Consider the following 16,655-nt stretch of genomic DNA (forward strand, 5'->3'; position numbering starts at 1 on the left):
TAAAAAAAGGCATGAGAATTTTCCTATATATTTAGAGAAAATCTGAAAAAATTCACAAAAAGTTAAGTATGACTAATAGTCATGTTTAAATGGTAACATACTTGTTAGTACTGTGAGGTTGCTAAGCTCGTTGCCATCCTCTGTAAGCTGTATGGTGTAGAGTGTTGCTGCGTCCAACATGTCGAATTCAACGTTCCTCTCTTCATTGGTCGCGAGCACATCACGATTGCCTGGTGTAATCTTCAGAACGTAGTTCCCCTCAGGAACACCGACAGCAAAGTTCCCAATACCCCAAGTGACGGTGATGGAATTGGTGGTCTTACGACGTAGGATGAGGTCACCAAGAGGGGATGACACTGTCAACGAGAGATAAAAAAATTATGATTTGTTTAAAGGAACTACGAACCAGCAATCTTAACTCTTTGCCCGCCACGGACAGAATCACACCTGCATACGTCACATAAATTTCAAGGTACAACCTCATCAGGGATTTTGTGTGGACTATGCTAATTCAGCTCACAATAGCTTTTGATTGGTTTATTGTAAGAAAAGTTGTGTGTGCACACACTACAATGCGATGAACACATCGCTATTGTGTGTGTATTAACAATTGACTCAATGCACTGTGTGTGTATTTGAGTTTTGTCAGACGTGTATCAATCAGATATAATTATTTACGTCTAGGACCGACCTTTAACGTCACCATCCGAAAGACGTGACCAGGGCTCGAACCTAGAACCTAGAACCTCTGCATCAAATTGTAACTTCCCCACAGCTTGGATTACAGGCACACGCCACAACGACCAGTTTACTCTGTGTGTATTGTGAATAGAATGTGACTCAAGTCGAACTTGGCAGTCTGCTGTGATTCTAGTCTAACAAAGCAGGCAAAGAGTTAATGGCACCATCTCACGTCCTCAACTACCTTTATCTCACTAGGCCCCTTACCCATAATGCAACATCCTGAGCAGTATAGTCTTGTAATACAGACCCACTTGAATGATAACACGTACATGTGCTCTAATTCACTGTTCAAGATATTCATATCGCAATAATTAGGCTATCAAGTAGCAAAACAAGCACTTTTCCTCGCAAAAGCAATAAAGCTTCTTTATAGACAAATAGAAAAAATAATAAAATAAAAAGTTTTTTGTATAGCCTATATCACATTATGATTATAATGTCTCTATGCGCTTCCAAAGGAATTGGATATTGTTACCCCAACTTTAGCTTGGTGACCATAATTATTTACAGCGCACATGCATTTCAAGAAATTAATCTTGCCAGGAACCCATTGACTCCTCCACGGTCAAGTGCAGCACAATGCGGATCAGTTTCTTGCTAATAGAAACTCCGACTCCACGACCCATTGTTTCAAAGTCAGGAGTCTAATCCACTGGGCCACAATGCTCCAGCCACTGCTTATGGAAGTAAAATCAAGATGAAATGGAATGTAATCGCTGACTTACATGTCCGCTGGCTCGCCAAAACCTCCATACTCTCCGTCTGTGTTGGATCTTCACCGGCCACAGTCTTGATAGTGAAACGGTACGTCGTGGAGGGCGTCAGTTCCCTGAAGGTGTAATCCGAGGCGCTGGATTCCAGGGTGATCACCCTATCGCTCTGTCCATCGGCTGGACTGTACGTCAGCTCGTAGTGGTCAATGATACTTAGGGGCCTGGTCCACAACAGAATTATGGAATATTTAGAATCCTCCTGCAAAGTTCGCGTGTCGAGGTCGAAAGGTGGCAGAGGAGCTGGAAAGATGTGGAATGAAATAAAGGAAAATTTGTATATCATGACTGCGCACATGTCAACATTGAGTACTAAACTTATCTATAAATCAATTACTACATTTTATTCATCTGACCCCACATCTTTCTGCTATGTATGTCAGGTAAGCTTATGGTATATTTTCTCCTGATGTGTAAAAGCACAGTCTGTACCAAAACATATTCTTTTAGACAAGGGGGAACTGAACATAGATTAAAGGAAACCAAAACCCAAGAAGAGAAGCAATCTTATTGGAAAGAGTAAAATGAGAGGAACAATTTGAAAAGTTTCATCAAAATTGGTTATGAAATAAGCAAGTTATGGACGATTAAAAAGTCTTGTTGTACTTTCTATGTGGATCCTCAAATTGGCAAATGTGTTTTAAAATGACTGAATTTGTGGACAACTCTCCATTTGTTTTGTACACATATTTTCAGATTTTCCCCTTTATTTTACATATTTCACATTATCTCCTCCTGACCTTGACATATATGGTGTGGATTATATTTTCCCATGACATATGTTGTGCTCAGAAGGAGGCAAGATGCAATTTGAAAGATAATGAGGAAAATCTGAAAATTTGTGTACAAAACAAATGGAGAGTTTCCACAATATCAGCCATTTTGAAGCACGTTTGCCAATTTGAGGATGCCCATAGGAAGTACAACAAGAGTTTTCAAACTCCCATAACTTGCTTATTTCATAACCGATTTTGATGAAACTTTTTTTAAATTGTTCCTCTCATTTTACTCTTTCCAATAAGATTGCTTCTTTACTTGGGTTTTGGTTTCCTTTAAAACAGGTCATGCTCAAGCAGACGGGAATGTGCAAGTAGATGCTTCCTAATGAACGGAAAACAAATGTCTTTATAGACAGGTCACCCATTTACACAGGTTTTTTGCCAGAGCGGGTGGGTGTTTCATATAGCTGTTTGAAAGTTAGAAATGACGTTTATACGTACAAAAATAGGGGAGCTTAGAAGTTAATAGGGGAGGTTAAAAGTCAAGGTTACAAGCTTGACTAGCTTGGCTCCTAGCTGACCAGGCTTCCTTTGGCGATGAAAACCCTTGCTTGCATCCGTACAGGCTGTGAAGGGGAGAAGTTGTTTCAGTCCCATAAGCAGTGGTTTCGCTACATTTGGCTTTGGTTGACTACCCATTCCATCTAATTACGATTATCATGTTATTTAATTATGGTTTATTAGGCCCAAAGAACAATCTTGAAAAAAAACACAATTTCTAATGCTACAAGATAAAAAGTTTACACATGTAGTACCTAAGATATGTTCAAGTTGTATGTTAAGTCTTGCGTGACTTTACAAACAGCTTTATGAATCACTGACCTAGGCCTAGTCTTTAAATAAAGATCAACCACAACTATGGAAAGCCAGCAATATCAATATCCAAAATGCATGTTTGTTCAATATATTTTCTACATATGATGTACTGTATATTCATATATTCATTGTTTTCTTGAAAATTCAGTGTGCTTTTTTTGCTAACAAAGGACATTGTGTAAATTTCCTCGAGAATTTTTGTTGACATTGATGGATTTCCATAGAGTTGAGGTTGATTGGATCAATCATAACTCTTTGTAAGACAGGGCCAAGGGCCCCGTTGCATAAAAGTCACCATTATGGTAACTTTGCCATGTAAAGGCAACTTGCATGGAATCCTTGATTTTGATTGGCTGTTGATCAGCGTTACCATGGTAGTTATCATTGGATGGCAAAATTACCATAATAGTATTTTTCATGCAAAGGGACACAGGTGAGACTGTATGAAATGATGCAGAAACTATCAAGCAAATTCTTACCTGTACGCTGATCGATATCACTCAAAGATGGAACATCCAGCAAACCATCCTCCTGAATGGCAAGCAGTGAGATGGTATAGAGCTGGCCAGGCAGTAGGTCAGATGCAGTAACTTCTCTTGCCTGATGCCTTGGGACCCTCTCGTAAATTGCACTACCGGTGGATGGTTGGAACCGGATGACGTACTCAGCGAATTCGATGTCCGTCACTTCTCCCCAAACCACGGTGATGGAAAGCGAGCCGACGGCGATGACCGAGAGCTGCCGAGGTTCCAAGGCATCTAGAGTCGAATTGTAAATAGGACATGATTCAAAGGGGAACTAAACTCCAGGGGATTCAATCACACAAGGGGTAACTTCAAGGTTTGGTGTTGGTGCTGTGTCAAAGCATGATTTAGAGTAAATCATTTCATACATGACCCCCCCCCATATAAGAAACTGGCCTGAAATAGTTCAATCAAATATGATTACAATACACTTCAGAATAGGGTCAATAACTTTAACTTGCCTGTTGTGAATTCTTCTTCCAACGGAGCGCTGCTCTTCTCGAGGCTGTCGCTTCCAACGACAGTCCAGATGCTGACCGTGTAAGGTGTGTCTGGCCTCAGAGAATCAAACATGAAAGAAGGCTGGTTGCCTTCTTCAATCTGGTCCCTTCCCAAAGTGGCTTGTTGCACTCCATTCATGCCGTTTAGTTCCAGCCTGAAGGATTCATATTCACCCACGGGAGGAGTCCACTCAACAGTAAGGCTGGATGTTGTTACCTCTGCTGCCACCAGAACGGTGGGTGCATTGGGATCTGCAGAAAACCATACTAAAACTTAACCGATTGCCTACTAAAACTGAGTGATCCTAGAATAAATTCTATGGGAATTGCATGATTCAGTGGTCAGCAAGTTAACACACTGCCTACTTGAACTGATGGGTGATCCTAGAATAAGTCCTAAGGCAATTACAGGATTCAGTGATCAGCAAGATAACACACTGCCTACTTGAACTGATGGGTGATCCTAGAATAAATCCTAAGGGAATTACAGGATTCAGTGGTCAGCAAGTTAACACACTGCCTACTTGAACTGATGGGTGATCCTAGAGTAAATCCTAAGGGAATTACAGGATTCAGTGGTCAGCAAGTTAACACACTGCCTACTTGAACTGATGGGTGATCCTAGAATAAGTCCTAAAGCAATTACAGGATTCAGTGATCAGCAAGATAACACACTGCCTACTTGAACTGATGGGTGATCCTATAATAAATCCTAAGGGAATTACATGATTCAGTGGTCAGCAAGATAACACACTGCCTACTTGAACTGATGGGTGATCCTAGAATAAATCCTAAGGGAATTACATGATTCAGTGGTCAGCAAGATAACACACTGCCTACTTGAACTGATGGGTGATCCTATAATAAATCCAAAGGGAATTACAGGATTCAGTGGTCAGCAAGATAACACACTGCCTACTTGAACTGATGGGTGATCCTAGAATAAATCCTAAGGGAATTACATGATTCAGTGGTCAGCAAGATAACACACTGCCTACTTGAACTGATGGGTGATCCTATAATAAATCCTAGGGGAATTACAGGATTCAGTGGTCAGCAAGTTAACACACTGCCTACTTGAACTGATGGGTGATCCTAGAATAAATCCTAAGGGAATTACATGATTCAGTGGTCAGCAAGATAACACACTGCCTACTTGAACTGATGGGTGATCCTATAATAAATCCTACAGGAATTCTAGTACAGGATAAAGTGGTTAGCAAGTTAACACACTGCCTACTTGAACTGATGGGTGATCCTAGAATAAATCCTAAGGGAATTACAGGATTCAGTGGTCAGCAAGTTAACACACTGCCTACTTGAACTGATGGGTGATCCTAGAGTAAATCCTAAGGGAATTACAGGATTCAGTGGTCAGCAAGATAACACACTGCCTACTTGATCTGATGGGTGATCCTAGAATAAATCCTAAGGGAATTACAGGATTCAGTGGTCAGCAAGATAACACACTGCCTACTTGAACTGATGGGTGATCCTAGAATAAATCCTAAGGGAATTACAGGATTCAGTGGTCAGCAAGTTAACACACTGCCTACTTGAACTGATGGGTGATCCTAGAGTAAATCCTAAGGGAATTACAGGATTCAGTGGTCAGCAAGTTAACACACTGCCTACTTGAACTGATGGGTGATCCTAGAATAAATCCTAAGGGAATTACAGGATTCAGTGGTCAGCAAGATAACACACTGCCTACTTGAACTGATGGGTGATCCTAGAATAAATCCTAAGGGAATTACAGGATTCAGTGGTCAGCAAGTTAACACACTGCCTACTTGAACTGATGGGTGATCCTAGGATAAATCCTAAGGGAAATACAGGATTCAGTTGTCAACATGCTAACCCATTACCTACTAGAATTGGGTGGTCCTTGAAGAGAGCACATGGGACTTACAGGATTCAGAAGTCAAGAGGTTAACCTGAGACCACTAGATTGAATTGCATATTGCATAAGAGATTGGGAATACCTTACATAAAAAAATAAAGCGTAAGCTTCTAGAATCAGCCAAGTTATATGACTCAACATGCGGCTGTTCTGTTCACCTCGATCTGATTTCCACCTTTTCTGTTTCTTCCTCTCTTTCTCTTTCCGATATATACATGCACAATTTCAAGGACCCAATAATTCATTTTTCACTTCCAAATGGTGGGTGAAAGATGTAAAGAGTCTCTCCTTTCAACTACGGACGGATGCCTTTTGTAATATAAAACTTGCTTTAATTAACATTATCTGTCTACAGAATGTGTGCCCGAGCAATGAGCACAGCACACGTACCTGTATAGACAGCGTCCGTCGCGTACGGTTCACTCTCGCCGGCGTCTCTGATTCCAACAATGTACCTCTGTCCCGGGACCAGGTTGGAGAAGGTATATTCGAATTCTCCATTTATTGGAACGTTCCCTGGCTGCAAGCCGTTGGGGTTGGGGTCGAAGGTCAATTGGTAGCTACCAAAGACGTTGGGACATGAACCCCACTGAACGGTGATCTCAGTAAATGTGGTTCCTATTACTTGAATTGAGCATTCAGGAAGGGCGGCTGGAAAAGAAAACAAACAATTTTTTTTTTTAATATAGTAATAAATAATACTATCATGCAACATTCATGTAGTGCTTCATATAGTTTTTCTAAGTGCTGTATAACTATTACCCCAGCAGTTGGTAGTAGGGCTATTAAACATGCACACGATATTTAGATCGTGACCTCATTGATGGATACGTGCTTGTGCGTATCCCATGTGCACGATTTGACCAATGCAGTGATGCGTTACATAGTGGGGACAAATAAGATTCAAGTGCGACTCTATGTTAGACTTGAATCTTTGTGAAACAGCTGCAGAGACTTGTAGCACAAAGGTTAACGAATGATCGTACGGCTGATTTCTATGATCGATTGCATTGGTTATTGTACATGATCAATTGCACCAATCGGCTCCATGTTCAATCGTCGGTCTCTGTGAAACCACTCCAGAGCTGCATAACATAAAGCTTAGTGAATGACAGTAGGGCCAATATCTACAATTGATTGCATTGGTTATTGTACATGATTAGTTGTCCAAATCAGCTCCACGAATACAGTCTCCTATCTTGATGTAGCACGAACCATACTTATCCTCCTTGGTGTCATTGGCAATGTCTCGTATCAGTTTCCTGACTTTCATCTTGTAGCGCTTCAATTTGTGTATGATATACATTTCTCAAGACAACGCCTTGCTGATCAACCTGCGGCAAACAGCATTTTACCATGATGTACTGCAACTAAAGGCTTGCAGTTCTATGGTGAACAGAGGAATTCAACACAGAAGAAGAAGATCTATCATTTAATGTTTGTGAAACAAATCCAGGTAGGTGTCATAAAGCTGTTTGTGAGTTACGAGGGACTTTACAAAGGACTAGTAATCCTTCTTGAGGTTCTTGAAATTGATTAATAAAATTTGATTGTGTGTACATTTAGCTCCTAAGAAAGGATCACCAATAGTTTGTAAAGTTACTCGACACTTACAAACAGCTTTATGAAACACCACAAAGTTGCTTGCCAAAGAAGGTGTGACTTCACTTACTGGTTGTCGGGCTAACGGATGCTTCTGTACTTGTCGTCTGGTCCTGTCCTATACCACTACTCGTGTAGACTGTCACCTGGTACGATGTATCAGGGAGCAGCCCGTCAATGACAGTAACTGTGTCACCACTGTTAGGAATGCGATTGGCAAACCTGACCATAGTAGGGTTGTCAGTGGGAGCGTAGGTGACGACGTAGTCATTGAAAACACCTTGAGTGACTTCTTGCCAGGTGACGGTAATGGATTGGGACGTCACTGAAGTCACGACGAGGCCAGTAACAGGGCTTGGTCCTGGAAAGGGCGTAGAAATCAATAATTGAAAAACATGTTGTCTTAATCTTGAACAAATCTAAAAGATCCGCGGTTTGTTTCATAAAATGTTGCAACTGTTGTAACTTTGCCATTATGGCAACCTTTATTTTGATTGGCTGCCGAGCCCTGTTGCCATGATAGTTGCCATAATGGCACATTATGTTCATGTAGAATGTTGACTTGAGTTGACTGATTGAAGGATTTTATTGAATATTTCCATTCTTGCAGTCCAGAGACTGAATTGCAATGGTTAAAATGTATTTAACATGAGAAAAAATCAATGATGCAGCAGTCACATGTTCAGGTAATTACACGTAAATGAAAATGTGGCAAACATACACAACTGAATTAATAAGACTTAGCAATATCTAAAAGAAAATATATATCAAAATTGGTTATAAGTATTTGAAAATTATTAAATGAGACTCTAAGTTATACTTAAATCTTTGCGAAACAACCCCCAGAACTTTGTTCTACATTATAAGCCAGAGGCACAAACAACAAAAGAAAGATAAAATTATATGGTGGAGTTCAAAGCCCACCATGTCATGCAACATCTCTTGCACATCATCAGTTTAATGTGTGCCACTCTTCACTCAAGAGGGCACTAGGGGCCTGTTGCAGAAAGAGTTGCATTCAGACGCAAGCCAAAAAATCAATCGCAAGTCCCAAAGCCCAAGGTTGATTGGTTTAAAATCAAGTTACATATGATTTTTAGAGTTGCGAATGATTGCAACTCTTTCTGCGGTGGGCCCTACTACGTGCATGTCACACAAGATCTTTCACACATCATCAGTCTAATTTCTGCCATTCTTCACGCAAGAGGGCGCCAGGTATAGTAACTTACTAGTTCTCTGGTGCACCATCCTCGTCACAGTGGGGTCAGAGCCACGCAGGATATTACTGATGGTGTATCTCACACCGGGTATTAGGCCCATGAAGGTGTATGTCCTCGGATCCCCGATGGGTACCTCGCTTTCTACCGCTACTCCTGAGCCCTCTGTAACGGCCCGGAGACCATAGCTTTCAAACCCGACACTCACTACTTCGCTCCACTCGACGGTGATTGACGACGAATCGTAATCAGTCACGTTCAGTTCGCCTTCCAAACCCTCGTCTATACAATAAGGATGATAATTAACAACAAATATATATAATTCACATCATTGAGATTAATAGTAAGAATAAAAAACACAAGTTAACTGTTAAACAGTTCTATATGTACAGTAATAGGTCAAAGTATATATTATTGTGTCAATGCAGGAATGCCCTTAGCCCCACACTAAAGAACACATCAACGGTGCAGAAACGCCCTTATGCGCCCTACAAAGAGCGTTTCCGCTCACATGCATGTATCTGAGGACATAAGGACTATCTTAAAGGTGACAATTGTGTGTAATTTTCATATGGTATTGTGTTTCTTAGAACATAATATGCTGTGATCATACATCTTTTTGTATTTTACTTTTTGTCTTTGCAACCCAAAGATGAAATTGTGAGCAAAATACAAGATGTTAGAATAGAAGCTTAGGAATCGCATGTTCCCACTGTTACTGCATGCAGATTACAATGCAAATAAATGTGGGCAGTCACATTCATGTATGGCGTAAATATATGAACCTTAGGAAATGTATGGCCTCTTGATGACCAATGTTATATACTCTTCATTGTTTAATGTATTTGTGATTTTTTTTATTTGTAATTCATGATCTTACTAGTTCATAATTTTAGACAGGATGTACATATCTTTCATAAAATCTATTGATCTATCTATATGGTTCCATGACAATAAGCCAGTTCACGGTTAGCTCATGATCAACTTTTCTCAAATGACCTTTGTGATTTCTCATTAGGATATTCATTTTCAAATGTAGATGTTGCGTAAGCCTTACTGGTATAGTATTCAAATTCTAAAAACAAAAGGCAATGTATAGACCAGGTGACTAGAATAGTACATCAGGGATAAAGTTTGGAAATCTGTTTTATTGTCTGCCTTTGGCACATTTGACTATTGTTTAGGCTACTGTCAAATACCAGTGAATATGAAGGCTCTATTTATTACTCTTCAGCTTGGATGTGATAAAATGAATATTTTGAAAGAATACATGAATAATCATCAAATCACAAATGCCTATGTCAGTGAATTTGAAAGCCACCTTCATGGTTTTTCTCAAATTACCTTTTTCTGCTCGTGCGCAGTTTACAACCGTGAACAGGCTTATTGCTCTGCTCTAAATTCCACACACTAATCAAATGAACAACAGACTTCCACCCTGGATTTAATACTATACCCTACCCGAAACCTAACATAAAACCTTATTGCAACCCTAACCCTACATCTTAGATGAAATTAAGCCCTGAGCAATTGTCAGAGGAGCAACTGTCATGTCACCATCTATAATGCTTATTAAAGATTCAAATTTTAACCAAGCATTTTCATTAGACATACCGCAACATTCCTTTCCACTTACCGATGGTGATGAAACGAGAGACGGCCTCGCTCCTGACAGGGTATGTCCCTTCACGTTCGATTACAGAATGCACGGAGATGGTGTACTCCACATCTGATTGGTCGAGTGTCAAAACGGTCTGGGTCACACTTTGCTCCAGAATTCGTGTTCGGTTGAAGGGGGTCCAGCAGAGTTCGTAGTAATCAACGTAAGAGTCTGCCAGAGGCCACCCAACCACGACCTCTTGACCTTCGACAGACAGGAAGGACAAACTGGCAGGGGCATATGGTGCTGTAGAGACGTATGTAAAAGATTCAGGTCATTATTCATTGATTCAGTAAAAATGTCAGTTTCCAAGTGTACGTATAGGTTGTTGTTCACAAAGCTGTCTGTAAGTTATGCCTGACTCAATGAAAGACTGTCTGTTGGCCAATTCTTACGCTTACGCTAAATTAGATATCCTATTGTTTGTGCGTTATTTTTAGTACGAGTAAATCACTGTGACCCTATAAATCAAGTACTGAATAATTAAAAACATTAACCTGTATTCTGAATTTGGGTTTAATTAAAACTCTGAAACACAGTTGTGATTTAAGTATGGATAGCCAACAGTGGCATAAATCTATAACAGTAGAATTTCAATGTATCAGCTAATTTTTCTCTCAAATCATTCTTAAGGTCTTTGATGCATCATTACCAACCCTCAAGAAATTTACGATCCTCAACATCTACTCTCTTACAAATTCCAGTTGCTAAGAAATCATGCGGGGAGCGGGCCTTTGCTCATGCAGGACCTAGCCTGTGGAATTCTCTCCCACACAGTTTGAAAACCAAGACTTCAGCGACCACCTTCAAGGGCAACCTGAAAACTTACCTGTATAAAAGCGTTTTTTGATAGACATTGACTTATTGTTCAGACATGTATTACATGTATATGTAAATAGTTTTTGTTGTTCTGCTCTGAAGCGCCTTGAGCATCTAATCAAGATGGAAAGTGCGCTATATAACTCTTATGTATTATTATTATTATTATTATTATTAACTGTTTCGGAAGGATAATAATATAGCTTTCTTCATCATTCACGAGTTGGGAAAGGGCACAGTAACCAAAAGAAATATACACTGCAAGGAACATGTTGAAATTTTTGGTTCCCCATAATTTTTAGATTAGACCATGGTCTAATCTAAACCTGACTTCTGAACACGGGCCATTGCGTTCAGATGCTTGTTAAATAACACTGACAAGGTTCATTCTCCAAAGATGAAAATTAAAATGCAACTCATGGGATTCAAAGTGTCTGCCACCCATGAATATGGGGTCACCGTTCATGCGTACCAATGAGCATATTCTTTCCTCAGCCAGTCAGATGCAAGAATTTCTAGCCATAATTTCCTGAGAAAATTTGTTTTATGAAATGCTGTGTGAGAAATTATTTTTAATCCAAATTATGGGCCTTACATGTATGTAAGGTATCATCTACTAAGGGCCTTACATGTATATAAGGTATCATCTACAAATAACATAACGCAACATTGGAACAAATAACTATGTTTGAATGGCAAATCTGGGCCCCTTCTTACAAAGAGTTGCGATTGATCCGATCAATTGCAACTATACATGGCCATTAACGTCAACACCTTAAATGCAAATTGTTCAAAATATTTTCACCGTTTTCTTGACAATTCAGTATGCTTCTCTTTGTTTTCAAGGGACATTAAGCAAATGTCCAAAAGAAAAAAAAATTATGACATTGATGGATTTCCATATACTTGGGATTGATCGGATCAATTGTAACTCTTTGTAAGACAGGGGCCCATTTCTTCTTTGAAATAAAGCACCATCAATCAACAACAAACCTGTAGAGGTGTCTAGAGAGCTGAGGGATGTCACTTCTTCTCCTTCGGCAAACAATTCTACATTGTATGATGTGCCAGCGATGAGGCCATCGAAGGACACTCTTCGTTCCGCACTGCTGGGATATTCCTCGGCTCTGATCTGGACACTCCCAAGGGTCAGGAAGAGAAGATAGTTGTTGAAGGTCTGATCAGTGACTGCACCCCAGACCACTTCCAAGGATGTGGGGCTTCGGTCGTTCACATATAACTGGCCAGGCATCATTGGCTCTGAAATTTATCAAGTATAAAACATCAATTACCAAAGGCTAATGCAAGTTATCACTTGAGAAGTCAATCAGGACCCCATTGCATAAAAGTTGCAGTAATGATTTTACGGCAGATTCAATGCTAGAAAAATCAGCCATTTTCACAACATTTTTCATCCTGCTGTCCAAACGAAAGAGGAACTTCAATTTGCTTTGTGGTAATAATGAAGGACTACTGGATAAACATGCAAAAAAATGACAACGAAAAAAAAAATATTATCCACAGGTGAATCCACAGAGCTTAAAATGTTGCGTGTTGTACGGGACATTTCTGCGTCCTGTATGACACACCACATTTTCACCTATAATTTACCCATAATCAATTTTTTTGTGTTGGTTATTAGTTTTTCACATGACTACCCACTATAGCTTTATCATTGACAACAAGGAATATTTTACTGCTCAAGCATTCGACTAGGAAACTAGAAATTGTTGTCAAAATGTCCCGTACGACACGCATGGAATTGCCCATAGTAACTTTGCCATCCAATGATAACTACCATGGGAACAAAGCTAATCAGCCAATCAGAATCAAGCATTTCAGGGAAGTTCCCAATGGATGGCAAAGTCACCATAATGATAGTAACTGTTATGCAACAGGGCCCAATTTTTCTCACTGGGCCTGAAAAGGAGCCAGTACAATATAAAGCCCCATATGTACTACACAATACAAAGTCTAAAAGGTCTGAAATGGGATGCTGTCAGGACCTGAAAATCGGGCAAATACCGGAAGACTAGCACCTTTGAATTATTATCTCCATGATTATGGACTTTAACCCTCACTTATCTGCAGCACAAAATGTTTTTACCCTGGGGTCCACTGAATTTTTACTTTCAAGTCTCGCACAACTTATGAGAGCAAAGACGCTCTGGTAAGAAGTCTTTTGCTAGGAGTTTAAGGTTGCATAATAGCCCAGGTAAGGTAGGATTAATAGCAGTGCATTACAAACATCATTATTGCATCCTGAGCCAAACTCTGATGAACTCCCCATTAGCTTAGAGACTTTTCATTCAATTATTTCTTCTGAGCCTTTCAGAGGCAAGGATTTCAATAGCTTATAACAGTTGGTGAAAATCACCAACTACGATTAACGATTCCCAGAGCTGTGCCTCGAATATCAACAACAGCACCAACATTGACCTTGAACTCACTGGAAGGGCAGTGGACAGATACATGAATTCGCGGTTCATATTTACCTAAAGAGAAATCCTGGGTTACAACATCGCTCTCGGTTTCCCCGGCAACGGCGGCCACCTCGACATCGTACGTTCCACCGGGGACCAAGTCAGTGACAAACAGCTCTGGGCAGGCCTCCCTTGGGATTTCAAAGCTTGCCATGCCGTCCGAGCCGACACCAAGAGCAGATTGCCTGGCTGCCACATCAACCCTGTAGTAGTCCAGCACTCCAGCAGTGGCTGGGGTGATCCGTATTAAGATGGTGGTTGGAGAGACGATGGAAATCTCAACGGTTGGTGTGAGTGGGGCTGTAAGAGAGAGAAAGAGCAATGATGCAGTTCACAAATTTGCAAACTTTAACGGCAGACAAGGAAGACAGAAAATATTGACCAGATGGGTGTTTCATAAAGCTGTTCGTAAGTAAGAGCGACTGGTGATCCTTTCTTACGCGCTAAATAATCACCAATGAACATTTAATGGTGAATATCATTTACCAGAAGAAAGGATCACCAGTCGTTCTTAAAGTCGCTCTTAAATTACGAACAGCTTTATGAAACACCTACCTACATGTAGTCTTTGATAGAATAAATGACTTCATACTTTGACAATGAGTAGAGGAATAGTGACACCGTCAAAGACGATAGTGCATGATTTTTTTCATGTTTTATGTCCAAACAGCTGTGTGTATTTTAGATGATTACAAACATCCTGGTGACTCAATGTGGAACTTGAGAAAGAAAGTCACATACACTTTGCTTAAGAAAATCATGCAAGGCGATCAGTGATACTTGACTACCCAATGTCCAAGTTTTATGAACTATATCTGTATGACAGCATTTCAAAAAGTACCCCGAACATGGTCAAAGTTCATTGACCCTAAATGACCTTTGACTTAAATCATGTGACCTGAAACCTCAGCAAGACAATCAGTGATAATTTTTAATCTTACGTCCAAGTTTCATGAACTAATACTTTTGAATTTATGATGACAGTTTAAAACTTCACCTTGGTTATTTCAATGTTGATTACACCAACATGGTCAAAGTTCATTGACCCTAAATGACCTTTGACCTTGGTTATATGACCTGAAACTAATGCAAAATTTATTATGTCCATGTTTCAAGAAATAGGTCCAGATACTTTCTAAGTTATGATGAAAATGCTGACGATGCTGTACCCGCCGTCAGAAAAGCAGCGCCTATAAATGCAGTCTCGCTCTACTATGCAGGCGAGACAAAAATGTCAGAACGATCAGAATAGAAAAGGAAGTGCTTCATACGCTTACCTTCATGTTAACTTACCCAAAACATATGTTGCTCTGACTAGCCTTTGTATATTAGACCCAGGGCTTCCGGAGTAGAGGGCAAAGTTGTAGATCTGACCTGGCGTTAGCTCACTGAGAAGGACACTGTCCGCTGGAGTAGATACTGGTGATGGTTGCAAACCATCAGATGGTACATATTCAAGGTCATAGTTAGGAGAGTTTGGTGCATTAGGCCATGACACATCAAGTCCAGATGAATCAACTGGGCTGAACACAAGGAGCTCCATTGCTGTAAAGAAGTACATAGATTATTTCTATGGTTAGATTTAAAGTTAAAAGAAATTAGCTGCAGCAAACAAATATTTCATGGAAAAATTCTTTTAAATCGAGGCTATTATCACCAAATTAACATAGATCTATATCTGGTACATTAATGTAAACTTCTCTTTGTGAAATCATGAAATCTTCATTCAAAACCGATAATTCTGATGATCAGAAAATTTATGTTAATGATTTCTGTTTCGAACAATAACATATGGATTTTCAATTTTTTCCTAATGTTTTGGTAAGTTAAGAAAAAAATGCCTTTAGAATGGGATTTCTTCAAAATGTCTGTGCCCCTTCTTCCTTTGATAAAATGTGAAAATAAGCGAAGAAAATAATTTTGTGGAAAAGACATTAATACAAATATTGTCAAGATGCCTAAAACCACCTTCCTGATAAAACACATTTTTACATCAACTTCAACATCGTCACCACTTTAAACAATGTGACCCCACCTGTCGAGGTTGTTCTTTCACTAACAGCACTGAGCGTTGTTCCTGTTATCGCATAGACCTGTATCCTGTACAAAGTCCCTGGAGCAAGGTAGTTCTTCGAGAGCATGAGGTCCACCCCCCTTTCGACATCATCTAGGAAAACAGGATCCGAGGTAAAGGGGTAGAGGTAGATGGTGTAGCGATCAAAGTTCCCTGCTGCACTTTCCCATGAGAATGTGATGCTAGTTTGCGTTGTGTCCTCAATTTGAATGGCACCTGGAGTCTGAGGAACTGCAGAGAGACAATAATCATGACTTTGTAACTATGTGTATTTTAGGTGTTCCCCAGGGATGTCTCATACCTCCATTATCAATCTCTTATTTCAATTTCGGTTACTCAAACTGTATTCTTTCATTTTATATTCGTATCAAAACATCAAACAGTAACAAATAATACATTCATAAGTGATACACATGTTGTCGTTTGGCAAGTCAACTGCAAAAAACAAGACCAACACTCGATCCCCGATAAAACAAAAACAATATTTTTGATAATATTGATCAACAATATTACCCTTTTACATTTACATCTAGCACAATGCAAACTTGAGCCAAATTTCTCAAATACTGAAATTAGCAATCAAAACTGGCTCCTACTGCGCAAGCACATTAGCAGAAATTTGGCCAATATTGCACTGTTTTTGTACAGGATTCTTATGTGTAAAGCCCGGGGAGGGCAACGTGACAAATGTTTACCTCGTTGGTCTTGGATTGAAAGTAGCAAGCAAAGTATGATATTTATTTATCTGCTAAAATGGCTTCTGT

At 39.8% G+C, this 16,655-nt stretch overlaps 1 protein-coding gene across 2 annotated transcripts in view; it reads right to left on the reverse strand.

The window, feature by feature from the left end:
- Nucleotides 1–16,655, reverse strand: part of LOC121406131 (tenascin-X-like) — a 115,470-nt gene that overhangs the window by 78,777 nt on the left and 20,038 nt on the right. For both annotated transcript variants that reach the window (XM_041597150.1, XM_041597151.1), the window contains exons 20-31: nucleotides 15,853–16,122; nucleotides 15,111–15,362; nucleotides 13,830–14,117; nucleotides 12,328–12,594; nucleotides 10,492–10,761; nucleotides 8,868–9,137; nucleotides 7,709–7,999; nucleotides 6,427–6,687; nucleotides 4,095–4,385; nucleotides 3,589–3,867; nucleotides 1,470–1,757; nucleotides 102–356 (exon numbers count right to left, since the gene is read on the reverse strand). In XM_041597150.1, the coding sequence (XP_041453084.1) occupies nucleotides 102–356; nucleotides 1,470–1,757; nucleotides 3,589–3,867; nucleotides 4,095–4,385; nucleotides 6,427–6,687; nucleotides 7,709–7,999; nucleotides 8,868–9,137; nucleotides 10,492–10,761; nucleotides 12,328–12,594; nucleotides 13,830–14,117; nucleotides 15,111–15,362; nucleotides 15,853–16,122 (3,282 nt within the window). The remainder of the gene's footprint in view (nucleotides 1–101; nucleotides 357–1,469; nucleotides 1,758–3,588; nucleotides 3,868–4,094; nucleotides 4,386–6,426; nucleotides 6,688–7,708; nucleotides 8,000–8,867; nucleotides 9,138–10,491; nucleotides 10,762–12,327; nucleotides 12,595–13,829; nucleotides 14,118–15,110; nucleotides 15,363–15,852; nucleotides 16,123–16,655) is intronic.

Source organism: Lytechinus variegatus, chromosome 19 (genome assembly GCF_018143015.1).
Source record: "Lytechinus variegatus isolate NC3 chromosome 19, Lvar_3.0, whole genome shotgun sequence".
Classification (NCBI taxonomy): Eukaryota; Metazoa; Echinodermata; class Echinoidea; order Temnopleuroida; family Toxopneustidae; genus Lytechinus; species Lytechinus variegatus.